General features: G+C 40.7%; 1 protein-coding gene across 1 annotated transcript in view; it reads right to left on the minus strand.

Moving 5' to 3' along the window:
• Positions 1-27682, minus strand: part of ULK4 (unc-51 like kinase 4) — a 198324-nt gene that overhangs the window by 139961 nt on the left and 30681 nt on the right. Inside the window, exons 16-22 of the mRNA XM_084902535.1 lie at positions 26432-26614; positions 19480-19607; positions 12579-12715; positions 10920-11041; positions 10466-10522; positions 4794-4845; positions 4597-4691 (exon numbers count right to left, since the gene is read on the minus strand). Coding sequence (XP_084758661.1) covers positions 4597-4691; positions 4794-4845; positions 10466-10522; positions 10920-11041; positions 12579-12715; positions 19480-19607; positions 26432-26614 — 774 coding nt within the window. The remainder of the gene's footprint in view (positions 1-4596; positions 4692-4793; positions 4846-10465; positions 10523-10919; positions 11042-12578; positions 12716-19479; positions 19608-26431; positions 26615-27682) is intronic.

Genomic DNA, 27682 nt, shown 5'->3' on the forward strand with positions numbered 1-27682 from the left:
AATCTGATTGGCATGGGTTGATATTAAGCCATCAAATTAATGTATCTATGAGCTGGTGATCATTACTCAAGTTGAAAATAAACAATGATCAAAACGTTGGAGGAAAAAAGAGATATATAATCTTCATGTTTTGTGAAATACATCAAAGAGCTATGACAAGTTAATCCTGGTTATTTTTATAAATAGATACAGAAGATGTATATCCACTATACAAAACAACTCTATGATTTCCTAGTACTAGCAGACAGAGCACAATCAAATATGGTTTGAAATCTACAAAATAAGCTCCCTCCCCCTCCAAATAAAAATGGACAATGAAGAAAGGACAAATCACACCCAAGGTCTAATTTTGAAACCTACTATCTCATTTGATGAACTGTTTTGGCAACAACAAACAAAATCCCTGCCTACACTGATAAAAAGGCAGGAGACACTATTCACAGCCCAATACTACCACCTGGCTGCCCAAACCAATGAAACGATGCCCCGCACAAGCAAAGCTCACCACACCTTGCCAACTACTTCAGCACGGCTGCTCCTATACAATAACGCAGGGTGGTAACTGACAGAGCTAAGGGTTTTATTTAAGAAGGAATTCTTACGGAGACCCAAGGACAGGAGGAGAGACAAGAACTAGACCTCTGAAGGGATATCAGCCTCTGAAACTAGCAGCTGCAGCAAACAGTAAACACAGCCTGCTGAGGAGAGCCAGCCAGACAAATATAAAATCTCACACTAACGGCTCATTCATCTCAGTTCATTCCATCCGGTTTGTTTCTGTACTGGTTTAGGTGAAACAATTCTGTAATCATTGTAGATGTATTAGGATTAAGCAATTAAGAAAATAGGCTCATGTTGCTAAAAAACCAGAATTTTTACAAAAGAAGGGACATGCAAATATGGAATGGAGGAAGGCAAGAGAGGATGGAAGGCAAGAGAGGATGGAAGGCAAGTGGGGATGGACTAGATTTGAAGACCCTGGTGTGAATACATGATTTCAATATATATACTAATACGTGTATATACATACATGTATTTAAGTGTGCATATGAATGGGTTATATGTATGTGTTCATATATGTATATACATATATACTTCCCAACTGGTATGTCTCAGAACTCTAAGACAATAAATTTGGAAGGGCCTAGAAGCTAAGACATCTCAGAAAATAGTACCTTAGTTCCCTGAGTATGGTCTCTAATGCCATTTCCCACCAAAGGAAACCAAGAAAAGATTGAGTCCAGGGCCAGGCCAGGGTAAATTACAAGCTGTGTAACAGCCAAAATACTGCGTTGTGCCAGAAAGTAGAGACTAGCTCAAAAAATGATGGTCTTTCTCACAAGGACACATGAACCAACTTGACCAAATCTGCTATACTCTGAGCACCAAAATAAGTGTAGTCATGAAGCCATTGATAAAAACAGGAATCTGTGACAGACAGAATGCTGAGGGACAGACGTCCACATCCCTGGAACCAGCTGATTTTTTACAGTACACAGCAAGTGGGATTTCACAGATGGGATTAAATTAAGAGTTTTGATTTGAGGTGTCCATCCTGGATTACACAGGTGGGCCCAATGTTGGAGGAGGGTCCGTATAAGAAGAGATGTGAAGACGCTGTGCTGCCAGCTTGGAAGATGGAAGGAGGAGCCATGAGCCAAGGAATGGAGGCAGACCCTAGAAGCTCAAATGGCAAGGAAACAGATTTTCCCCTTGGAGCCTCCAAAGGAACACACGGATGCTGACATCTTGATTGCACCCCCAAAGACTTAAAAACTTTCAAAAAGGCAGGCTCTTTGAAAAAAAAAAAATAGTAATAATAAAATATATTATGGTTTAGTTTATTGTTTTAAGCTAAATGAATTGAAATATATTTTAGGCCACTTATGTATATTATTACCAGAATTTTCTAATAAAGAATCACCTTTATTTTTCCCATTGCTATCATAACATATTTTGGAACCCCCATGAATGGAACAAATCAAATGGTTATGGTATTTCTAACTACTCTGTAGGCCACACTGGTAATTTCCAACTCGGAGGCACAAAGTAGTCTAAACTCTGGGAAAATCCGAGTTAAGCACTTGTGCTCAGCGAGAATTAAATGCATGCAACCACTTCCATATAACAAGTATTGATCAGCAGCCTTGAACATGGTTTGTGCTAACATTTCAAACAATGTTATGCTCCTTGGGATGCTGAATCCTCAATTTCATGTATCCCAGTCATGCTCCAGAAGTGGTAATTAGAGGATTTCCCATGAGTTACAGCATTAAGAATTCTTTTATGAAGCCCATAAGTTGCAATGACACCGTTCTTATCATAATACACTCTGTAGTTTCAAGGATTATTATGATAGCATCTCATGATTAGAAAATAAACTATTGAGTGTCTATTTAAATGTAAGTACAGGTATTTGGAACTACTAGATCACAAAAATTATCCATGGGGTTATTGCTCATTAGAGAAAACAATCAATAAGCAACGCTTAAGCAAACACTATCTTAATGGAAGACTGAGGAATCATTACTCAGAAAGTGATCATAACAAACAGGGTTTCTGCTAATAGTGGGTATTATTTGGATTAACTCTCTCACTGAAAACAATTTTAAAATGCCAGATAAAATATAAAAGAACAAAACCTTAAAAATACAGAAGATCTGAAAAGACAATGAGGAAACTTTCAGACCAATTTCTGAATGAAACCTTTAACCAGAGAGCTGAGCTGAATTCACTTCTCAGTCTGAGCATTTGTATGCAATTATCTTAGCACCAGGTATTGAGTGCCCTGGAGGCACTTACCAATAGTGCAAACACAGGGCTCTGGGAGGGCCCGCTAGGGCGAGAGAGATGGAGACCGAGTCCAGTCTTGCTGCATGCGGAGTTCTGTGAGTCTCCCTACCTTGGGCCAGGCACCGCGGAGCGGGGATTACACTCTCAGAGTAAGGGGAACCAGAACCAGGGACCACCCCTCCACACATGCTCCCAGGCCAGGGAAATGCTGAGAAGGCTGCCCTATTAGAAGTTAGATCTCAGACTCCAGTCTCAGGGACTTGCAAATGGGGTGCAAATGACCTTCGTCTAAGGAGCCCTGATTGACAGAGCCCAGGACAAGCCTGAGCTTCTTGGAGGAAGGACGATCCACACATAGCTCCCAGGAAGGCCATGGCCAACAAGCGGTGAATGTAAAGAAAATCTCCAAGAACACAAGACAATTTGTACACAAACAAAATATGATGGACACCACAGCACCTCACAGTCTCCTGATATTGGAATGATCATAAGTAGTGTAAAACAACTACCTCTAACAAATGTGAGTAAATACATCACAGACTAGGAAATATATATAGGGAACAAAAAATTATTAAAAATATAGTAGATTAAAAAAACAGATAAACAGAATTTCTAACGATAACAAAACTTCTACACATGAAAAGTAACCAAAATTAAAAATTCAATGGCTATATTTAGTACCACACTGGATATGGAAGACAGAAATAGAATTATCCAAAATATAAACAAAGCTATCCAGAATATCACCCTGAGAGAGAAAACTGATGGAATATATCAAAAACACAGAAAGTTTAATGTACATATGACCTGAGTAGCTGAAGAAGACAGAGCAAAGGAAAGAGAGAATAAGCAGAGATGATAACTGAGAATTTCCCAGAAATTATGAAAAAGGGCAATCCAAATTCATGGGTCACAGATAATCCTAAGCAGGATAAATAAAAGCAGGTTCACATTCAGCTAAATTGTACTGCATCTACAGAAAACCAAAGGCCCTCCCAACCTCGCCTCCAAAAAATTCGTAAAAGAGGACAAGGATCAATGGGGGCAAAAGGGACATTTGTTATACTTTCAACAATAAAGATTTTAAAAAGCCAGGCCAGCATGGCTCAGTGATTGAGCATTGACCAATAAACCTGGAGGCCATGGTTTGATTCCCGTTCAAGGCACATGCCTGGGTTGTGGGCTCAATCCCCAGTAGGGAGCATGCAGGAGGCGGGTGATCAATGATTCTCTCTCATTCATGTTTCTCTCTCTCTCTGCCTCTCCCTTCCTATCTCTGAAATTAAAACAAGGACTTAAACAAGCACTTCATAAAAGAGTGCTCTCAAATGGCCAAGAAACATTTGAAAAACTACTCAGCCTCATTAGCAGTCTTGATCATACAAACATTTAAAACTACGGTGAAATACTGCTAGATACCCAGGTATGAAGTAACAAGAGTTGGGAAGGATGAGGAAATGGCTTTAGAAAAAGTTTAAGTTTAAAAAATTTGGCTCTCAAAAGAAATTTCAATCGTTGCACTGGTGATATTTGGCTCTGTTGACTAGTGAGTTTGCCGGCCACTGTCCTAGACCCACTGATCCCATTCCCAAGTATGTACCCTAAAAGTAGTGCATGCTTATGCAGAGCAAAACACATGAATAAGAATATCCATCAATATTTATAAATGCCAAAAACTAGGTACAACCTAATGTCTATCAAAAGTAAATAAAATTATGACATATGCATATACTCAGATTTCTACGATATGCAGAATTCCCAAGTAAATAAAAAAGCGTATGTTTAAAAGCTGCCAGGACTGACCTTAGAGCAATAGTCCTTCAGTAAAACAGGATACTGTATTATTGCTTCAAAAACCGACAACGTGATCTTGATAAATTCTTCCGATGCCATCAGTCCTAGAAATATAGGTAATTATTGCAGGTGTTTGTTTACATGTTCAAAATCACAATATCAAAGTACCTCAGTCAATATGTAAAATGTTCCTATGATCTACTCACCTATGGCTCCTTCTATGTTAGTTTCTCCTGAGTCTATCGACTTAATATGACTCTGTGAAAAATAAAAATACTAGTGAGTGGGAATTTCAAAATAACTCTGAAATAAAACATAGGTAACAATTTTCCCCCAAACCACCTACCTTCTTAATGAAACAACTCATGGAAGGCATTAAATACTATACACAAATTATAAACTCCATAATCATCGTTTTAAAATATGATCATCTAAAACAGTATATATACATTATTAACTGTCGTCATTTTTAAAGATCCCAATCACCATTGATGAGATTTAATGTTGGAATAAATTCAATTGCAAGATAAGTCCAGACAGGACAACCTGCAAGAGTGAAGGTAATCCAACTGATCCATAACCATTCCCAATAGCAGCCACACTCACTCACCTAAACACAGTTCAGTCTTATCTTTCTTAGTAAACCATGGACGTTTGGTAGTTTTAAATCAGAAGACGATTTAAAACTACCAAACGTCCATGGTTTACTAATAAAGATAAGACTGAACTGTGTTTAGGCTATGATCTTTCCTGTATAATTTTAAAAGAATCCAGAGATAAAGCACAAATATAGATGTGAATAAAAAGGAAGCCGCTGGCAGAGGTTCCCTTTGGGGAAGGGAAATGCCGAGATTGGGTGGCGTGTTTTCACTTTCCATTTTCTGCCTTTCTGCACTGTTGGAATTTTCTAACCATGCATGTGTGTTAATTTTGTCTTTCTAAATGTCAATCAGAGAGTACTATAACTACTTTTAACTTTTTTTCTTCCTTATACCTACCCTGATTTATTGTATTAAGTCCCTACTTAATGATTCCTTGATTTACCAAGTTTAATGTCTTGATATGTTTCTTCCTTCTCAGTGTGATGTGAATTGCTCAGGTGAGAGTGAGGACACAGTAGGAGGCACTGGAGATTCAAGGCGAGAGGGAACTTGTAAAGGGTCACGTAGGTGAGCGTGCAGGTACATAAAAACAGGAAAGGGAGCTAGATGCACCAGTCTGCAGAGAGGGTGCACCTGAGATGAGCAGTCATGAATTTGAAGTGAGATGAGCTACTTGCATGGTGTTCTTCTCCAGCTACATTAGCCCCTCAAAGCAGGGGTGGATACCTGGAGAATTGAATCGGACCAGGATTAGGCTCTGCCAGAGGACAATGGAGGAAAGGGAGCTCCAGGTGAATCCAGGGCAGGGAAGGGAGCTGGAGCTCTAGGGAACCCTGAGTTGAACAAAGACCAAATGCAGCAGCTGGGTCATGAAAGGGCAGGATGGTGAGTGGAGAGTGGCAAGACCAATGAAGTCTCAGAGGAATCAAAGGGCTGTTTGGAGACGGGGAGCAGAGACATTGAAAATTAGACAGTGTGATGCTGAAAGTAAGTTCATGGGTGTAGGCTCCGTGGAAGGGAAAGACAAGAAGGTGGAGGAGGTGCTGAGAGGCTGAGTCTTGGAGGGCCCTCCATAGGGATATCCAATTCTCCAAGAATGGCACCAGGAGCAGCGTGGAGGGACTGACAGTGGTCCAAGGAAGATTCTGAGGAATGAGGGGCAATGACCAAGAAATCTGTACATGAAGTCTGTGTCACAGCACAGGGGTAACCAAGCTACTTTCTGATGGAGCATGCTTCAAAGCTGCGAGGTCTAGTAGAGGAGCTAAAAGGATGGGCTCATTGGTGAAGGAGTGCAAGGCAGAAAATGGCCCCATCTGAAGGGGAAAATGGAAAGCTATGGCTCCAGGGCAGGCGGTGCTATTCAATATCACTCAGTACTACTCCAAGAGGCTGACAATAAGTTCCTGTACAAATTGAGTATATAAATTCAAGGTTTGTACAAAACAGAGAAAAAACTCATAACAAGAACATTTGTTTGGCAATGAATAATTTTTTTCAAATATAAGATTGCACTCGGCTTCATTTACTGCAACTGAAATAAAAAAAAATCAATCAACAAAGCAACATTCGCTTAAAATAAGAACGTGCAGAAGGCAGGAAGTATGTCTTTTCTTTGAATAACTATCTCAGTGCCAGGGTAAGTAAAGATTCATGAATGATGTTTATAATTATATTCTTGCATGAAAATCTATCAAAATAATGTTATCATTTATTTTTCCTCCTTTATTTGAAAATTTGGATTGTGATCTTTTTGTAGAAAACTACAGTCAAATCACCAACAACCATAACTCTTTTATAAACTAGTAAGGCTGGAACTTAAGAACAAACACAACAAAGTTCTCTTCCTCAGCTCATTAATCAAGAGCATCTTCAAAAGGACAAGAGAAACACAGTGAACATTGGGTTAGTACACATCATGAGTTCCTGAACATATTTCCTCAATGTCATCGCTTCCTGTTTCCCAGTCCAATTCAATGGAGGCCCAAAAAACTTCAGTATTCACCACGGAATTTCCCCACCGCACCTGCTAACATATCCTTAGGTACGTTATTTTACTGAAGAGGAAAACAAGTATGATGACACACTGCTTCTGTCAATAAGAAGTGAAAACAACCATTATCAGCTGTGTAGCCCTCTTTTGCCTGGAGCTTTTGAAAACTTAATAATGGTTTACAAGTATCCTGCCAATTCCCCCCCCCCCCCCCCCCCAAATACTAGCCTCTTTTAAGTATAAGAAGACCAAAACTTCACTTCACTTGGGGGCAGGGGGAGGTTCATGCCTACATATATAAGAAGTATCCTAAATTTTTCTACCTAAAAAATAAAAGATGTCCACAGATTAAAGAGGCAAACCATGTGGTGATGCCAGTATAGAAATGGAAGCTAATGAGAAGCACAATGCCAAAGCCCCCTCCAGCCTGCTCCTTTAGGACCCTTTTAATGAGGGGAGATCACACCAACGTTGACTGCTTTCTCCACACCCACCTGAGGCAGGCCAACAGCTCCTGCGAAGCTGCTGTAGCAGAAGCCTAGAAAGTTCTTGGCAGCAATTTGCTGCTACTGGATAGTTACTAAAGATCGACCAAGTTTGAGTACTTCAAATTAAGGCATATTTTGAAAATGTGAAAAAATATAATAGACCTGCCATAGTACATACAGTAGCTACTCAACCAGATAAATCTTGAAAAATACAGAAAATGGTATTTATCTACAGATAGACCAGTAAGGCTTCCCAAACATGATGCTAAGTGTCTACACATGAATGGAACATGCCACCAAGACAGAGACACCTTGTGCTCAGGATAGTTTCACAAAGTTGTTCTATGGACCGGGCTACAGACATTTATAGCTGTGCAGCCCAAACAAAGCCTCTCAAACAAGTTTAGGAAACTTTTGTTTAAACAAAATTAAAAAGAATGCTCTTAAAGCAGAAAACTCAAGAGGTTTGCTAACCGGCACTGTGAATTTCTAAGGGGCTCTGAGACATGGGAGGAGTTGATTGTGCCTCATGGTATCAGTAGGTCACTATTGCCTTGAATAATATCTCTGGCGTCTTCTGGATAGATTAGAAATCAACTCCTAGAAGCAACATCCAACCTCAATGGGTCATAATAACATGCACAGAACTGTGTGGATAACTGAATCCAGGTCTTTGAGTTACTACTTCTCTCCCTTTTACTAGTATTTCATCAGTGCCAACATACAGCTAAGGCCAGATAACAGATGTGATAAGAGAAATAACAAAAGAATTCTGGGAATGGCCCAGATTTCATCTAGGAAAATATCCTGAAGAGACCTAAACTCCCTCTACTTGAGTGACATTATAAGGAAAAAAAACTGATAAAAATTTTCCAATATCATAATTATCTTTGAACCAAGTATTTTCTTTTTCTTTTAAATTTCTTTATTGATAAGGTATTACATATATGTCCTTATTCCCCCACCTCCATTCATTTCCCCACCCTCCTGTTGTCTGTGTCCATTGATTAGGCTTATATGCATGCATATAAGTCCTTTGGTTGATCTCTCCCCTTTACCCTCACTGTCCCCTACCTTCCCAGAGGTTTGACGTTCTGATTGATGTTTTTCTTTTTTTCTTTTTTTTTAATATATTTTTATTGATTTCAGAAAGGAAGGGAAACGGGAAGAGACAGAGAAACATCAATGATGAGAGAAAATCATTGATCAGCTGCCTCCTCTATTGGAAATCGAGCCCACAGCCTGGCCATGTGCCCTTGACCAGAATCGAACCAGGGACCCTTCAGTCTGCAGACCGATGATGCTCTATCCACTGAGCCAAACCAGGCAGGGCCAAGTAAGTTATTTTCCATTCCTTAAAAGGGCCTCCATGAAGAAGCCCCTACAGAATACACCCTCCCTCACAGAGTACACCCACATCTGGAAGGAGGTTAGGAGACCTTTCCTCCTTGTGTCTCCTCCCTTGGTTCTGAATCCCATGGAGATGAGTTCTCCCTAAAACACCTGTAATTCCTAAAGGTCCATGAAGACCTTTATGTTGGAGATACTTGGTAGTTCTCTGAAAACTAAATACTTAGTGACTGTAGGCAGAGAAAAAAAATAAATGAATGAACACGGACAGTTATACCTGTCCCAAACAAACACTGCGCCAAAATCCTCCAAGGTTGGCTCCACAAGCAAAATCACTATTTTCACCCATTGATATGGAGTGCAATGGGATTATAAATACAAAATTATAGTCAGGCTACAATGATACCCATATTGTACATAGAAGCAGACTGAAGAGCAAATTAAAGAAGGTGGTAAACAAAGTTCTAATAATTTTCAAACTTATGAGTGTTGAACAAATATTATGTACTTTATAGAATTTGGATTCTAGGCGCTAGGGTGATAAAGATTTGAAACTGAGCACAAAAGGACCCCACTGCATTACCTACACACACTTCTCACTAAAAGTCAGTGACCTGCACTCAACATCTGTACTTCAAAACATCATTCTTCACCCCATGATGGACCTTCTAGAAAGTTATATTCCCACTTGTGGATGACTATCCTTTTTTTATTAATAAATAAATAAATAAAAATAACCTTGAGATGTTTGCTTAACAGATAACTCTGTAGCATTTTGAAAAATCTCAGCTCACTGTTCATTATAAACATCAAAGCAAAAATGAAGGAGCTGTGTGACAAATGCTTAGCTTTCCCTCTGAAAAGCTCTCCATTTTATGGAGGATTCACACTGCAACTCTGCCAGGCAAGGGCAAAAGATAACACCATTCACGGGCCACAATCTGAATACAAACAGTATTTTTTGTGAGCAAAAACTGGAATGAAAGATAGCACACTGATTTGTTTTTCATTGCTACCCATCTCATCAAAATTAAAGAAAAAGTTAGATTAAGCTTTACTTACAGAAGTGCCATCATAAAAAGTGACAGCGCGTGATTGGGCAAGGTAAGCCATTGTAAATAACAATGACAATATATCCTCACATTCCCTTTTCACCAGTTGTATTATTTAACATTTCCCCATAATGTGTAATACCAAAGTGAATAAAAGTGTTTCCCCTACTTGGCACTGTCTGTGAACAACATACATTATCAGGAGAAAATGTATTTTTCTCCAAATGTCAAATTTTATTACAGTCAACAGATAAAAACAGAAAAAGGTTGCTTCCCTGGAGACAAATAAATACCATGAGAATTGTTAAATTATCTCATTCTGACACCAAATTCTGCCACCAGTAGAGACAGCCACATTTTTATCAGGGACATGAAAAATTCAGTGTTACTCACAAGAATGGTTCCATAACTGAAAAGGAACTCTTCAGTTACAACTCGAGGTCGAAATACCTGTGTGGTGAGAGTTTCCACAGATTAGATCCTGAAAGTCATGTACAAAGGGGAAATAAATGAACATGTTTTGTCTGAGTTGGCGTTCCTCAGCTCCAGTTTACAAAGAAGGTGAGTCACAGCCCCGCCAGTGTGGCTCAGCAGTTAAAAGTCGACCCATGAACCAAGAGGTTGCTGCTTCGATTCCCCATCAGGGCACATGCCAGGGTTGTGGGCTCAATCCCCAGTAGGGGGCATATGGGAGGCAGCCGATCAATGATTTTCTCTCATTGATGTTTCTCTCTCTCTCTCCCTCTCCCTTTCTCTCTCTCTAAAAATCAAAAAATAAATAAAAACACATTTTCTTAAAAAAGAAGGGAGTCAAGGTCATATTATTTTTCTCTGGATAAGATCATACCTGGGAGGTGACGAGGTGAAGCACCACAGGCATCAGGGGGAGACACAGCTTCAGCTGCTTCGCCTGAACAGTTGACGGGTGTTTACGACCGGACACATTAGCCAGGGCGGCGAGAATGTCACCTGCAGAGGTGAAGATCAAAGATACTCAGGGACCACCGGTCATGGCTGGAAAACTAATAAGATTGCTGAGGGAATGAACCTCTACAGTAAATGAAGTAGACAGAAGCTGAGATATTACTTACAAATACTGGGACTGTAACAAAAAGCTGTGGCTTCTAAATCTCTCACCTAGAAATCTGAGTTTATAAATAGCATGGTAGAGTGGGGGTTTGAGAAATAATTTTCCTTCTTTTTTGTGTGTGTGTGTTTTCCAAATTTTAAGCATAAGCGCCTATTACTCTGGTAAATAGAAAAAAATGTTAAAGATGATAAGTGAATAGATTATAGATCACAATTTCTAATAATAGGATAGAAAAAAAACCAAATCAATTCATAAAACTTCTCATTGGATGATCAGTCCAATATTATAAATAAAACTTGTATTGTGGACATATCTTAAACAGAGAGAGTCTAATAGAAAGAAACTAGACTCACAAAGCCTTCAGACTGAAGACTAAACAAAGGTTACAATCCAAAATAAATTTTGAAATGCTCTATTTTCAGTTATTAACAGACAAAAAAATCTCCCAGCCCTAACCGGTTTGGCTCAGTGGATAGAGCGTCAGCCTGTAGACTGAAGGATCCCAGGTTCCATCCCGGTCAAGGGCATGTACCTTGGTTGCAGGCACATCCCCAGGGGGGAATGTGCAGGAGGCAGCTGAATTGATGTTTCCCTCTCATTGATGTTTCTAACTTTCTATACCTCTCCCTTCCTCTCTGTAAAAAATCAATATTTTTAAAAATATAAAAAATCTACCAAAGTATCAGTAAGAAGCAAAGAGGTATATCATTCAGCCATGAAGATATTTCCATTACTCTGACTTCATATCATGAATTTCAGAGTCTATTTACCAAAATGGGTGGGATCAATTTAGCAATAAACATTCCTGGTTTCATGCTACATCTGCTGCAAAAGCATGAAATGGGATTTAAACTAAATGTAAATCTCCCTTAGATTTTAATTTCTGCAAATAACAATGAAACAAGGGATTAGCTGTAAAAAACATCTTTTGCAAATCAGTGTTAGATATTTTTTAATTTTTCAAGCTATAGAAAATTTTAAATTTTAATACTGAAAGCCTTTAATATTAAGTGTTAATGTGTATGCGCTCCTAAGTCCTTTGAACAATAAGTAAATCTGCGGTTCTCATCTAAAAGAGTAAGTTTTGTAAGCAGAGAGAAATTTGAGCGAGACTATCCAAAATAAGAGCATCAGTCCAATTTTGAGCAATTAAAATGCTTTCCTTTTACTTATTTTTCAAAACCACCCATTTACCATAGATGATACCCCAACATAACCTTCAGCGGGCTCCTGCCTCAGTCACCTTACTGATGCAAAATAAGTAGGAAAACAGATGCTGAAACTACACATTCAAGGCAGAGTGTCGCTCACTCGCCTGCAATGACACACCAGCGAGAATAAAAAGGGGGCAACGCCGAAAAGCCAGGTCCCAGCAAGGGGAGCAGCAAGGGGCCTGCGGGTGAGGCTGCGGCTTACCCAGGAGGCGCGGCACTTCCTGCACCAGGTGGCGGATGAGGAGGTCCAGGCACCTGGACAGGTACCCGTTGCCGCTCTGCTGCTGCTCCTTGCCCGGGGAGGTCTTCCTGCTGTCTCTCTCGATGTACATCACCAGTCTGCAAACAGAGGTGCGACAGGTCACCGCTCAGGATAAGAGAGCTGCTGGCATCTGTCTGAAGATGCCGCCATGGCACTGTCTCCAGGCGGCGGGCAGACCCCGCCATGTTGGCATTCAGATTGGTAGCAACACGTCAGGCACATTTTGGCCTCAGAAAAGCCTCACATTTATGCAGAAAGAAAGACAACTGGTATCTCTGCCAGTGTATGACAACACAAGGCCCTGATGACATCACCTGCCCTTGGCCCATGGAGAAAAACCAAAAACGCATCCCCCAGATGCTAGTGAAAGGCAAGCAAAGGCATCTGGACAGAAGACAGTTCTTAGAGCTTCAAAGATTCAAAGTAGAACCGCAAGTTGCCTGCACTTTGTCATCAGTGTTCAATGTATGCAACTTGCTTGGAACCTCGGGCCAACTGCATGAATTCCAGTTCCTTTAGTAAATCATGTACATAAAGCCAAAGAAAGAGTTTCGTTCCATCACCAGGTTTCACATGTCCTTTTGTCCAGTAATCTTATGATTTCTGCCTTTTAATAAACTTATTTCTTCTTCAAACCACTGGCATCCCTTTAATATCAATTTCTGAACCAGCTGTGTCCACCCCATCATATTGGACTATCACTCTAGATACTTAGGCTGCTGTTTACAAGTGTTAGGCCCATATCCATCCCCTTTGCTGGACCCACCAGTCGTCTTCCTGTTCCCCTCAGCACTCTAAAGGCACAGAGCCCGCTGACTGCATCAGGCCGAGGCCCCTGTGCAGCGGCTCCCTTGCTGGCCTCCCTGGCCATCATCCATCTCCCAGCTCTGTTCTCGCACTCATCCCAGCCAACTGCTACTTCTCAGGGAGAACTTCCAAGCAGCTCCCACTGCCAGGTGCAAAGAGGTGGTTCACACGTAATAAATACATGTGAAGGGGACTGAAATCTCAACCCTTGGAATCTTTGTGGCTCTCTTAGCAGATTTTTTCATGGTTTTGCTTTATGTGTGAACACATGGGGATAAAACCAAATCAAAAATCTTAAGTGCCATGGAAGCCGGTGAGCATCCTCTGTTCCAGTTGTAGATGACAGCCCCAGCCACTCTCTTAACGAATATATGACATTAGTCAAATGCAGAGAAAATGTGCCTAAGTCAGCAGAATCTGACCACAAATCTTCTTGATTAATGAGTAAACCAAAGAAATCGGACTCCACTATTTCATAAGTGAAATCCAAATTTTGCAGAGTATAAAAAAGTAAATTCTCACTTGTCCATAAGGAGTCATATTTTTCTCTGAAATTTAAATGATCTATGACAACATTTAATAACCTGCAGCTTAATTACCGTAGTTTAAAACATCTTTAAGGCAAAAGCTACTCGAATAGTTTTCAGTCACTAGTATAGGCTGTTACCACGTAAGGAAATATCCATGGGCTCTGCTGGGAGAAATAAAAGACTGATGGGATCCATAACAATATGAAACGAATTCTAGAATGATGCTCCATTTCCTCCTTCTGGGATGCTCTCCCCAATGCCTTCCCATTACAGAATGTGTTTACACAAGCTATAGAATAAATTCACTTTACTGACAAGGGCACATTAGTTACTAAAAGAATTCGCAGTCTACGAAGGGAATAAAATATGGGAACATTTGAGCATAGTATCCATAAACACTTTACAATTGCTCTACAACTAAACTGCACATGATATTTCTTGATGTCCTAGTATCAAGTTAAAAAGATTAACAATCTGAACAGTAATCCAAGTAGACCACAAATAAATAAGATCCCTTCTTCTTTTTTTTTGCCTCCATTGCCTTTAATAGGATCATTGCTCCCCAGGATTGTGTTTCCCAATCTACTCTTCACCCCCCACCCCCATTTTCCTCCAGGATTCATTCCCACTAACTGGACCACAATTTTCTTACTCCCATCTCTAAAGGAATCCTTATGCTCATTCCACACACATCCACCTGTATGCTTCCCTCCCGCCTTCTAGAATGTCCTCCTGCTGTATCTCCATGCTTCTGTGGCCAACCATGTCATGTCCTATACTTGTTTATCCCTCTAGTACAGTGGTTCTCAACCTTTCTAATGCCCTGACCTTTAATACAGTTCCTCATGTTGTGGTCACCCCAAACCATAAAATTATTTTCGTTGCTACTTCATAACTGTAATTTTGCTACTGTTATGAATCGTAATGTAAATATGTGTGTTTTCTGATGGTCTTAGGCGACCCTGCTGGTGGTTCTCAACCTTGGTTCCAAAAGAAACATATTTTTTTTGGAATTTCCATTGCACGAGGCTTAGCACCACTTAATAACTAACTTATTTACTATCATGGTAATCAACATAAAGGAACTTATTAATAGCAAAAGAAGTAGGGTAACATGCTCCAGCCCATGAAATTCACTCATCTTGCATGTATCCCTTCAGAAGAGCCTAGCTTGACTGAAAGAAGAAATGGCTTCCTGACAACTCAGTCACAGTGCCAACTGGGAAACACAGTGCAGAATTGGGCTCTATCTTACAACAATGAAGCATATGCTTTGAATCAGCAAGCAAAACATACGCTTTTGTCTCTTCCATAGTCTAAACACAGGTCTGGCAACCACGGGGTAGAAGTGAGAGTGACCACATGTCACTATTACATCTAATAGCCGGCTCCCAGGGTTTGTCTTCCTGCCTCCATGACCCTGAGCTTCGCTGGACTGGTTCCCAGGAAGGAATGTTCCCACCAGAGGACACAACAGTTCAATCTGGGGGAATGAAGAAGGTTGCTCTCTACAGGACAAGAGTGAGCATGATTACCAAGAGAAAATCGGATTGCTGCCAAATAGTGCAGACAGGGGCAATCAGAACCCAAAGGAGTCTCTTAAGAGCCTCTAAGTTCTTCCATATCTAATAGATAAAGTTAATGAAAACGTGGCAACCAAGATCTTCCAGGTACCTGACATCCTCAGGCAATGCACAAACCTGTAATCAAGGTTATTTATGTCAATGGCCTGCTGGATCAGAGGGATTCCTGATACACACTTGGAAATGCCCTCAAAAAGGTAGTCCCACCAATTGGACATAAGATATCTATAGTTTCTTGTCTTAATTTGATATTACAATGGGTAGAAATAATATTTGCTTATTTCAATTCGCATTTCTTTGAGTATTAAGGAGGCTGAATATCTGTTTACCATCTTTATAAATCTCTTTACAGTGCATAGATTGTTATGTATAATGCAAAAAAATGTACAGATTTTGAAAGCAAGAATTTTTTGATTTATGATTTTGGGGAAATAGAAAAAGTATCTGATCTATATATAGCCTCAAACTCTCAGAATTTCCTTTTATGGTTTCTTTCATTATGGCTTCTACTCAGAAAAGCTGTCCTTACCCATATTTAAACATACTTTTTCTTCCAGCTGTTTATAGTTCCTTTTGGTACATAATTCTTTAATCCATCTGGAATTGACTTTTGTATGGTGTAAGCTGAGAAGATAATTTCTTCCCACACAGTTAACCAATCACATAGGGTAAATATTTTTTTAATTGTTCTTTTAAGATCAAAGCAGTTTTGTTGTGTGTTTCTCCTCCCCACCCCCCCTCATAACCATATTAACAGCAATGTTATGGAGGGTGCAAAACCTCTTGGAAGACCTGATCCATCAAGAGGCACTGGCATGTCAGGCTCGCAGCAAACCCATACAATAGATATAAAAGCCTATTCATCCTCTAAAAGCGTTATCATTTCTAGAGACACACAGGACCCTATTTTATCACCTACCATATTCAGTATGAGCATGAAGCCATTTGAATAATAGGTGGACATTCTGGGGCCATCATATCATTTTTATCCGATTCTGACAGCTCCATTTCACTGCCGCCATGCTAGAAAGACGTGAGAGCTGACATCATAAAAAATGTGCTGAAATTTAATCCATAAAAGGCCAACAGTGACAATGGTAAGCAGGAAAAATATCTACATAATGTAGTAAAGGTTATCGTGGGCTCCTGACGTGAGCTTTTGGGTCTCCAGCACACGGCAGACGTGGTAAGCTCAGAACTCCAGCGGCAAGTGGAGTTTCAGGAGACAAGTAAGAAAGGGAGACTTTTTTTTTTTTTCCATATAAACTCATCAAAGCCACTTTTAACATCTCTCTGGCCTGAGTCTGCCTCTCTTTTCCTTACTTTTATATTCAACCTTGCATTTTATAAAATTGCACACTAACCAATACGTGGGCTGCCAAGCACAAAGGAACAAATAGAAACCATCTTTGCATAGTCTGTACTGGCTGCCTGTGTGTCTGGGAGTAATTTTAGTACTGAATTTAATCTACAAAGTCTACAAAATTTGAGCTTTGACTGCCTTAGGGGTTCCTCTTCAAAATTGGCTGGCAATTTTGCTAATTGCTAATATTTATTTTAGTTTTAAGGAGTTTGTTTGTTGCTTCATTAAATATTTTTCTTAATTATAGGAGTGAAATGTACTTATTGTAATAAGGCTGAAAATGAATTAAGATATATAATATCCCTATCCCATCCTCCTCAGATAATCTGAATATATATCTCTCCATGCAGGTTTTTAAAAATAAAATTTTATACAAATACACACAAATAGAAGAATTTTGCCATTTTTATTTGTTTTCTAAAAATAACTTCATAATCCTATATAATAAAAGCCTAGCAACCATAATGGCAAAACGACCAGAACGACCGCTTGATCAGTCATTATGAGGTGCACTGACCACGTCTCAGAAGAAGTATGGTAACATGCTCCAGTCCAAGAAATTCACTCATCTTGCAAGTATCCCTTCACAAGAGCCTAGCTTGACTGAAAGAAGAAATGGCTTCCTGAAACTGTCCCTTTCCCCAGCAGGCAGCCTCCAATCACCGATGGCGAATGGGAACCAGGGTGGGTGGCGAGGGATGTGGGCAGTGCCAGGCCAAGGCCCCTGCCCTGCCGGTCACCCCCACACAAAGGGCAACCCACAGCGGGGGTGGGGCCGACAAGCAGGCAGCAATGGCCAACCTCTCAGTCCCTTCCCCAGCCATCAGGCTCCCATCAGTGGATGGCAAAGGGGGAACTGGGGTGGGTGGTGATAAGATGGCCCTGATCACAGGCTAGGCCCAGAGACCCTACCCACACACAATTTCATGCGCTGGGCCTCTAGTTAATATACTATAATTGTCCTTCCATTTTTTAAACTTACCTATATATAATGAACATCCCTCCAAGCTAATCAAATGAGACAGCGACTTCTAGTTTAGCTATACCTTCATTTGTTGAAGTATTTCAATATCAATGGACATGAATTATATTTCCAGATATTGACCACTAGAAATAATGCTACATTGGATACCATCATGCATATTTCCTAAACAATTCATACCTCTATTTCTAGCAGCTAAATATCAAAGGTAGGCCTGTTAGAACCAAAGTGATGAATACTGTTAATAGTCACAAGTGTTTCTGAGTTACTTTCCAAAAAGTTGGATCTATTCACATTTCCACGAGCCATGTTCAAAAGAGACTTTGGATTTCTAGTTCTGCCTAGTTGGTACAACCCCAATCCTCTCAAGTCCCCATCTTAATAACTAAAAATCCCGGGACATATTATTTTTAAAAGCACGAAATGCCCGGCCCACATGACTCAGTGGTTCAATGTCAACCTATGAACCAATAGGTCACACTTAGATTCCCAGTCAGGGCACATGCCCAGGCTGTGGGCTTAATCCCCCATGAGTGGCATGCAGGAGGCAGCCAATCAATGATTCTCTCTCATCATTGATGTTTCTATCTCTTTCTCCCTTTCCTTTCCTCTCTGAAATCATAAAACAACATTAGAGATCAGCACTATCATGAACACCTGTCATTGCTTTGTTGAGGGGGACATTAACTTTGACCCCTAATTAAGCAAAATGTTCTGTCTCCCCACCCACCAAGAAAAAAATTCTATTCTTCTCATTATACCTGTATTACTATATATATATATATATATATATATATATATATATATATATATATATATAATTTATATATAAATTTGTTTTCTCTCTTGTTATGTAAGTACCTACATAATAGTCACAATTTTGCCTCTTGATTCACAAAACCTAAAATATTTACTCTCCAGGTGTTCACAAGAAAAAGTCTGCCAATCCCTAATCAAGATCCATCCCAATAACACCAGGCTCTCCTCCATATTCTATAATAATTAAAATGCTAGACTGATAAATAGATATTAGACCATGTTTTTACGGTCTCTTTGGGGTTCAACGGTGCATATGGACTGGACAGTTCAGAAGATGCTACTCAGGAAGCAACGAGCGTGAAGAGAGCCGAGTACATGCAGGACGGCTCCGGGGTGGGGGAAGCCCAGAGAGCGAGAGGCCTGCCTGTCCTAACACTCCCGACCCCTGCCCCGCCCCTTCCTCTACTTCACCAGGCTGTCCTGCGGGCTGGCTACCGCACATTCCAGAATCCTACAATGATGAAAACTACCACCAAGACCCTGGGCCAGGAATCCCTCCCAAAGATGAAAGCCAGAGCCACCTCAATATCTGCCTGGGATCATCCTCAGACCTGGGAAACTCCAGCTAGCTCCCACCACCTGCTTCGGTTCCACAGCCTCCCTGGTCTCCAGGGTTTCCAAGCGGAGGCTGCACATGAAATATTAAACCCTTGAGAAAACCAAGAAAAAAATTCAATACCAGACACATAGAGGCTAAAAAATAATGAAACAGGCACCCATCTGAACACGTTGATGAAGTCATCAGAGAAAGTCATACCTTGCTTGGCAGCTGAGCAGCAGCATCTCGTGGTTGTGGATCAAAATATATAAAAGAACCAGGAAGGCTTTGGCTCGAATGGAAGCTGAGGGGCTGTCAAGCAAACGGATAATTGTAGAGACAAAATCCTGTAGGAGATATTAACATTTGCTTTAGAAAACAGGAAATAAATAGGACAGTCAACTCTCAAGGTTAATGGATTATAATAAGCAAACAGAAAGCAGGAAATAAAATAATATCAGCTACCGTTTCTGCATTCTTAATTTGTGCCAGATGCTACAGTATATTTTTAATATGTATGATCTCATTTAAACCTGAAAACCAGCCATAAAAAGTTGACAATATTCTCCCCATTTTGAAAAAGGAAAATGAATTTTGAAAGGTTAAGTGATTTGCCCAAATTCACAAAGTTGGATTCAAATCCAGGCCAGTCGGACAGCAAAGCCTGCCTCTTAACCACTCAAAGACTCAAGTGCAAGTGTGGACATGATAACTAGACCTGGTGGCCATCACTGCATGCAGACAGGAGCCTCTGAGCAAACCTGCACATGCACAGGTCCTAGAGACATAAAATAAAAATGATACTCAACACCTGACACAAGAGAAAACATATATTCCTATGTAATTAAAGGTATAATGCAAAACAGAAGAATAAGTAACACAAGTATTGCAATTTTTTCCCCTTCTAACTGAGAGATTGTATATCATTTTAGGTGTCTATTAATATGCAAAAAGAAAACACACACACACACAAAACCCTTGTTCTGCATAAAAGTTAATGAATGTAAGTAGGCAAGAATATGGAATTGTGCTGTCACCAAAATGGCTGCAGAGCAGGAACACAAATTCCCAGGAGTCCTTCACAGAGGCAAGTCCCTAACGGTGACAGTGTGTCCAAGGCAGATGGAAGCAGCTCAATTTTTTACCATGCTTCAGGCCTTTACAGTGGGCGCTATATTGTCAGACAGGAAGAACGTAGACAGATGAACACAGTCAGGTGTATGTTTCTCTGAAGGTTGGAGATATGTCTATGTATCTCTACCTATGCATCAGTCTCACCTAGTTCCTGAAGAGAAAAAAAAATAAGCCAATTCTTCACCATTCTATTCAAAACAGAATCAACACCAAGGTTCCCTGAGTAACAGATCTGCTTCCACCTTATGTTAGTCAACTATTCACTTTTCCAGCACATGCACAGTAGACAGTCTGGTTCACCACAGTCACCTTCTAGTTCTCTGTGGTCCAAGGACCATGATCACAAATCTGTTTTCCACACCAATATGACCTCTTCTCACACACACACAGACACACACACACACACACACAAAATTCCAAAGCCATTCAAACATCCACTAGCTGAAGACTGAAAAATTACTCAGGTTATAGGACTCTAAAAAGACATGCTAACTGACTGCAATTCAAGATCAGGAGGTTTTGTTCTGCATATAAGAACACTGCTGGGACAACTGCAATATCTGAATAAGATCTGTAGATTAGCTAATAATAATGCTAAATTAATGTCAACTTGGTTTTTAAATCCATAGCTTGTTTGGGGAAATATTCAGTGAAATAATTGAAGACAGCCAAAACCTGTTTGGCTCAGTGGATAGAGCATCAGTCTGCGGATTGAAGGGTCCTGGTTCGATTCCGGTCAAGGGCACATACTTTGGTTGTGGGCACATCCGCAGTGGGGGGTGTGCAAGAGGCAGCTGATCGATGTCTCTCTCTCATCGATGTTTCTAACTCTCTATTTCTCTCTCTTCCTCTCTGTAAAAAATCAATAAAATATATTTTAAAAATAAAAATAAAAAAAATAATTGAAGACAACATCTTAGAAATGGTAAGAACAAACAAAAGAGATAGAGCCAAAACCGGTTTGGCTCAATGGATAGAGCGTCGGCTTGGGGACTGAAGGGTCCCGGGTTCGATTCCGGTCAAGGGCATGTACCTTGGTTGCGGGCATATCCCCAGTAGGGGGTGTGCAAGAGGCAGCTGATCGATGACTCTCTCATCGATGTTTCTAACTCTCTATCTCTCTCCCTTCCTCTCTGTACAAAATCAATAAAATATATTAAAAAAAAAAAAAAAGAGATAGAAAGAGAAACTATAAAGTAGATAAGGTAAAATGTCCACCTTTGGTGAATATGAGTGAATGGTATACTGCAATCATTTGTATTACACATCCAACATCAAACTTAGCACCTTACCAAAAGGGAATCTGCTTCAAGGATCATCAACCCAATAGCTAAGGTCAGAATTCTGGGCATCTTTCTTGACTTTCTCTTCCTCCTCCATCCTATGTCCAATAGATTCCCAATCCTGCAAGAACAAGACCCCACCATCGACGCCTTATTTCAATGTTTCCCAAAGTGTGGTACGCGTACCCCCAGGGGTACGGGAAGAGTTTGGTGGGGGTATGCGTTGCACCAGAGTTTGGTGGGGATATGCACTGCACCGTGCTTAGCTGCGCCTAATTCTATGTTCTCATGAGTACAAGGGGTACTCAGCGTTACGAAAATTATAGAAGGGGTACACGTATGCCAAAAGTTTGGGAAACACTGCGCTTATTTCAATGCATCATCTTTCCTGAATTATTGCAGGAGGCTTTACCCATCCTTGCATTCTTCCATCTATTCTACAAGATGCAGCTCAGTGAGCTTCTATGACAGCAAATACGATTATGTTAGTCACCTATAAGTTGACTATTATGTTCAACTATTCTCAATAGTTGCTGCAACCCTTGAGATTAAGTCACTGCTAAGAATCTTGCAAATTAAAATAATACACTTAGGATTTTGAGGCAAACCAACAAGGCAAACTATAGCAAACACCAGAAATAACGGGAACTGGGTTCTGAAGAAGAGGCAATATGTTACAGACTGCAGTTGGGATCTAAGCTAAAAGTGCCTAAATAAATTCTCATTTAGCCACTTCAGAAAAACTGAAAGAGCAGCAGTGACCACCTCCCTGCAACTAGTTGCCCAGGGCCCCGTGTTTAATCTTACAAAACGGCACCACACTTCTAGAACAGTATTATTCTTACAACACCTGAGGAGAGGAGATTGCAGACTGCAGGCAAAGGCCTAATGGCATGGAGGACTAATCAAAACGACCCTCAGAGAAGCACAAATGACCTCGGGTCATTTCGGCACGCAATCACTGTGTATTCAGCTTTGATTTAAATCCACCCTGCCATTCAGTACACCTACATTTTGCATGTGGAAACAAAAAGCAGAGGCCATTTAAATGGGCATATCTATTGAACATAAAGACGATGGGTTGGAATATTCAGAATGTTAGGAATGGGCCCACACAGTGGAAGCATCCACCACAAACAAAATGTTACCCTTATCATAATTAAGCAAAAGATGAGCCATCCCTCCAGCACATATCATAAAGGGGAAATGAGGAGGTGAAGGAAAATAGTGATGAGGTAGGAAACGTCAGAATTATCTCTTGTGAATCTCACGCAGTGAAACTGATCTGCTTCAATCAACTGTCACAGGAGAAAATCAAGGAGTACGGCCTGGCCATGGCTGATAATGGCCTCAAGGAAAAGCAGTGAGAAATCACGTGTAGAACTACACTGACACAATTTTCATACCGACGGAAATGAAAACTGTCCCGATTAAATCTAAAATGGTTTTCGGATTACACTTTCCTTAAAGAAGTTCAGCCACGTGTCTAAGTAAAAAATGTCTCTAGTATATTTATTAATGAGGACAAGTTAAAAATATCACAGTATGCACTCATCACCTGATTAGTATGAATAAATTAATTACCATATTTGAAAACCTTGATTAGCAACCAGTGAGCCTATACACCTAGTGATTAGTGATTTGTGAGAAATAAAACCTTACTAAACTTAGCGTTCAGATTTTTCAAAATTCTGCAGGCATGAAATTTCATAGTGAACTTCCACAGTGCTTACAAACAACAGAGGTCTGCGGCTTCTAGTTTATTATTAATCGCTGTTGTGCTGCTTGGTCCAAATGCTAAACCTGAAGCAAGGCTGCAGTCAAACCAGACTGCACAAATAGAGACAGCGTCAAAATTAATACGCAAAAACCTTAAAAGGCAGTATCTTCGTCAAGGGCACTCAGAAGGAAGCCATCTGACCGGTGAGCCTGAACAAACTCACCTGTGGAATACGGTAGGGCTTTAAAAATTCATATTATATCATTAAGTGACCCACCCGCCCCCTTCCCCCACAAAGCAAACGAAGTCCAAAAGATGCACTTCTGATGATCCGGCTACTAAGTCCATTCAAAGTCACAGACGCCAGGAACAAAATGACTGAGGCAGGTGTTTGAATCTATGTGACTTAAGCTGATGTGAGTGTGTTAAGCTCAATTAATTGAAATGCAGCAGAATGGGATTCCAGAAGTTTCATATGCTTTCGATTTCTTAACATTAAGAATCTGGCGCTGAGTTCTTAACATAAGCTTTTTGTGTGTATTTTGAAGCCATACCAGTGATTTAATCACAAAGCAGTTGTCTAGTTAAATGTGATATTCACATATAGTAATACTTTCCCCTTCTCCCTACACACACACACACACACACACACACACACACACACACACACACACGTATGTATAGACACAGTTGTATTTATATGTGAATAAGCCTTTGTGCGTATATGTCAGTGCAGGTTTAGGACAACATACTATCCGTCACCCTCATTCTCATTGCTTGGCTTTAACTTATTCTAATGATAGGAAAAGTATGGATTAACCAACAATATAAAATTGATCCCATGTCTGTAAAAAAAATTCTGATGGCACGTGTGCATGGCAACAGGAAGGAGGGAATAGATGAATGTATGTGTATGTGCACATATATATTCACAACAAATGTGAATTTGAAAGATACATATAAAATTTTTTAAGATATTAAGTTAGGGAGATGAGTACTTTGTTTTGTCTTCTCCTACTTCTGACCTCCTGCCACATCCCTTCATTGGGCTTCGCTGGCCTTCTTTCTCTCCCCAGATCTCCCCAACACGTCCCACACCGCAGGGAAGCCCAACTACCAAGTTCTTATCTGACCAGCTTGTGAATATCATATTGAAACTAAATTAATTCATGCCTCTGCTCGGGTGGAAAAAAACCTGCTAAAACTCTCAGCCTCTATTATCACAATTTACACAGTCAAACTGCTCGAGTGGTGCTTTTTCTAATACACTGACAACAACATTAATGACTTGGAAAATTTAGGAGCAAAAGTTAAATATGCAGACTGTTGGAAAAAAATACTTCCTCTGAAGCTCACATCTCTCAGCAAAGTCTAAATCAGACTAATTAAAGGCAAGAAGTGGCTTGCTCTCAGACTTTCACAGGCCAAGTTTACTATGCAAACCTGACCACTATTAATAGTAACTATTGAAATTTTAACTTGTAGTATGAAAATCAAAATTGAAATCATGCAGTGCAGAGGAACCACAGGAAACACGTAAGTGGGTCCATTCACACTCAGCAGCGTCACCTTCACCATTCTGCAAAAACCCAATGTGACAAGCATTTCCCTCCGAAAAGTAACCAGTGGTCCCATAAGTTATAAATACACTGCATGGCCGAAACCGATTTGGCTCAATGGATAGAGCGTCGGCCTGCGGACTGAAAGGTCCCAGGTTCGATTCCGGTCAAGGGCATGTGGTTGCGGGCACATCCTCAGTAGGGGGTGTGCAAAAGGCAGCTGATTGATGACTCTCTCTCATCGATGTTTCTAACTCTCTAGCCCTCTCTCTTCCTCTCTGTAAAAAATCAATAAAAATATTTTAAAAAAAAAAAAACACCGCACGAAGATTCATAAGACACATAAGCATATGAAACAATGGGGGAGTTTGCCCATTAAAATTCTCTCTAACTCACTACTTTCCAAATGTATATATAACCAGGGTCCTCTTTTGTCACCTGTTAACACCTCACTGAATTGAACGCTAACACTCTAGGGCAGGGCTTCTCAAACCATAAAGTTAAAATATGTTACCTAGAGCAGTGTTTCCCAACCTTCTCTCATGATGAGAATCACCTGGTGGAGTTGTTAAAACACAGATTCCTGAATCCCAACTAAGAAGTGCTAAACTAGAATTTTTGAGAACATATAGGTAAAATTGTATACTTAACTAGTGCTCTAAGACAGATTTTATATACAGAGCACTAAGTTAGGTATGCAATTTTACCTATATGTTCTCAAAAATTCTAGTTTAGCACTTCTTAGTTGGGATTCAGGAATCTGTGTTTTAACAACTCCACCAGGTGATTCTCATCATGAGAGAAGGTTGGGAAACACTGCTCTAACCAACAGAGCTACCCAGCCAGGGCCTAGAGAAGATACTCTGAGGAAGGCTACCCTACAGAGCCTTCTTCAGAGCGCTGCAGTTTTGTGATGTGATTTTACAAACGACTGTACATAAAGTAATGGGAAAGCAAAGCAGTAGACGGGGACTAAGTTACAAACAGGAGGACGGGGGCTGGCTCTCGGGGTGTGTGGCACTGACAGAGAATTGGACAAGGAAAGGAATAAAAGTGAGTCGGAATATAAAGGGACCCCTCCCTGAGATAGACAAAGGATATGGGGCGAAAGTTGGAGGAAACGGAGGAATGGGACAGGGAGGAAGACGAGTCGCAGGATGAAGAGGAGGAGGAGGGGGAGAAGGAGAAAGAGGAGGGGGAAAGAGGAAGAGGAGGCGTGAGAAATACTAGTGTATAGAAAGGACATTTTGTAGCTTTTCATTACGGACATGGGACCAGCAGGCAGAGCCATTGCCATTTTAATCACTGAAAGGCTCTCATAACATCTTCGAATGAACGGCCTATGGTACACAGGTTTGGCAAAGTTCAAAAAGGTCCCTTGAGATGAAACATAAATCCTCCAGAGATGATATTCCACTGAAACGGTGGGAGAAAACAGTGTGACGGTGGAGTACGAGGTGCAGGGAAGAGCAAACCTTTTCTTGGATCAGCCTCTGCAGGTGGACCCCACAGGACAGCATGGCGGTGAACAGGGTCAGCAGGTACTGCTGGACCCTGCAGATGGCGGAGGCCAGGGCAGTGATCACCGAGCTCAGGCCCACCTTCTCGATGACACTCTGGAAGGCGGACGGGGAGTGGCGTGTGATCCGGCACAGGGCCTGCGGGGACAGGGCACCCAGCTGTCAGTCACTCCCAGGGCATCAGCCAGGCCTGTCAGCGTAGAAAGCACTTAGCGCCCTCCTTCGTCACTGCTTCTGGCTTAAGGGAGTTGGAAATTTTCAACACATTGAAAAATAAAACAATAATCCAGCTGCTAATGAAAACTAAAGTTGTTTTAAAACATTAGGTACTCTTAAAGTAATAGTCATACAAATGATGGTGAGCTAAACTATGATAAACTAATTCATAAGTCTAGAAAGGAAAACTTCCCCGTAAGTAACGAACATCATTAAGGGCCCTCTTTTGCAGACACTAAGCTAAGGGCTGGGGAAATAATCATGAAAGTATCCATCTAACTTTTATTGTTCAGTATGCGGAGAACACCGAGAGCATCTGCAGACTAGCGCGTTTAATTCTCCCAACAATGTGTAAGTAAAGTATTATTATTAGCCCCATTTCATAGACGGTAAAACTAAGGCATAAAATATTTAAGCCACTGGCCCAAAAACAGCTGCTAGTAAGCAGCAAAGCTGGAATTCAAACTGAGGTTATCAGACCCCTGAGCTTTTCCTAAATTGCTCATGAGCTTTTAGATATAAAAACCTGTACATAGTAAACTAACAGAATGTAGTACGTGTTGGAATAGGAGGGGGCTCAGTAATCACGCTAGGAAAGGCAGGAAAGGCAACTCAGCCACAGCTCCCTAAGCAAGGTGCCGCTGAGCCAGCTCCTGTGGGGGGAGCAGGAAATGGGCGGCGGGAAAGGAAGGGAGGAAAATTCTAGGCAGAGAGAGAACGAGGACTCCCATGGCGATGGGAGATGAAGAGCATTTGCCTGATGCAAACAGAACCTGCCTCGGGAGAAGGAGGGCAGGCAGAGAGCAGGAAAGAGGGAAACGGGATCTATCTGTAAAAGTAAGCTGAAGCCAGAGAGGGCCTACCCAGCGAGGGCCTTCTAGTTGTAGGCCGTAAGACAGCGATTTTAAACCCGTGTGTGGCAGGAATTTTTAGAACATTTAGTTAGCAATACCTGACTATTCATTCGGGGACACTGACCTTTTGTCCTTA

This window comes from Pipistrellus hanaki, assembly GCF_964339955.1.
Source record: "Pipistrellus hanaki genome assembly, chromosome: 13".
NCBI classification, from domain to species: Eukaryota; Metazoa; Chordata; class Mammalia; order Chiroptera; family Vespertilionidae; genus Pipistrellus; species Pipistrellus hanaki.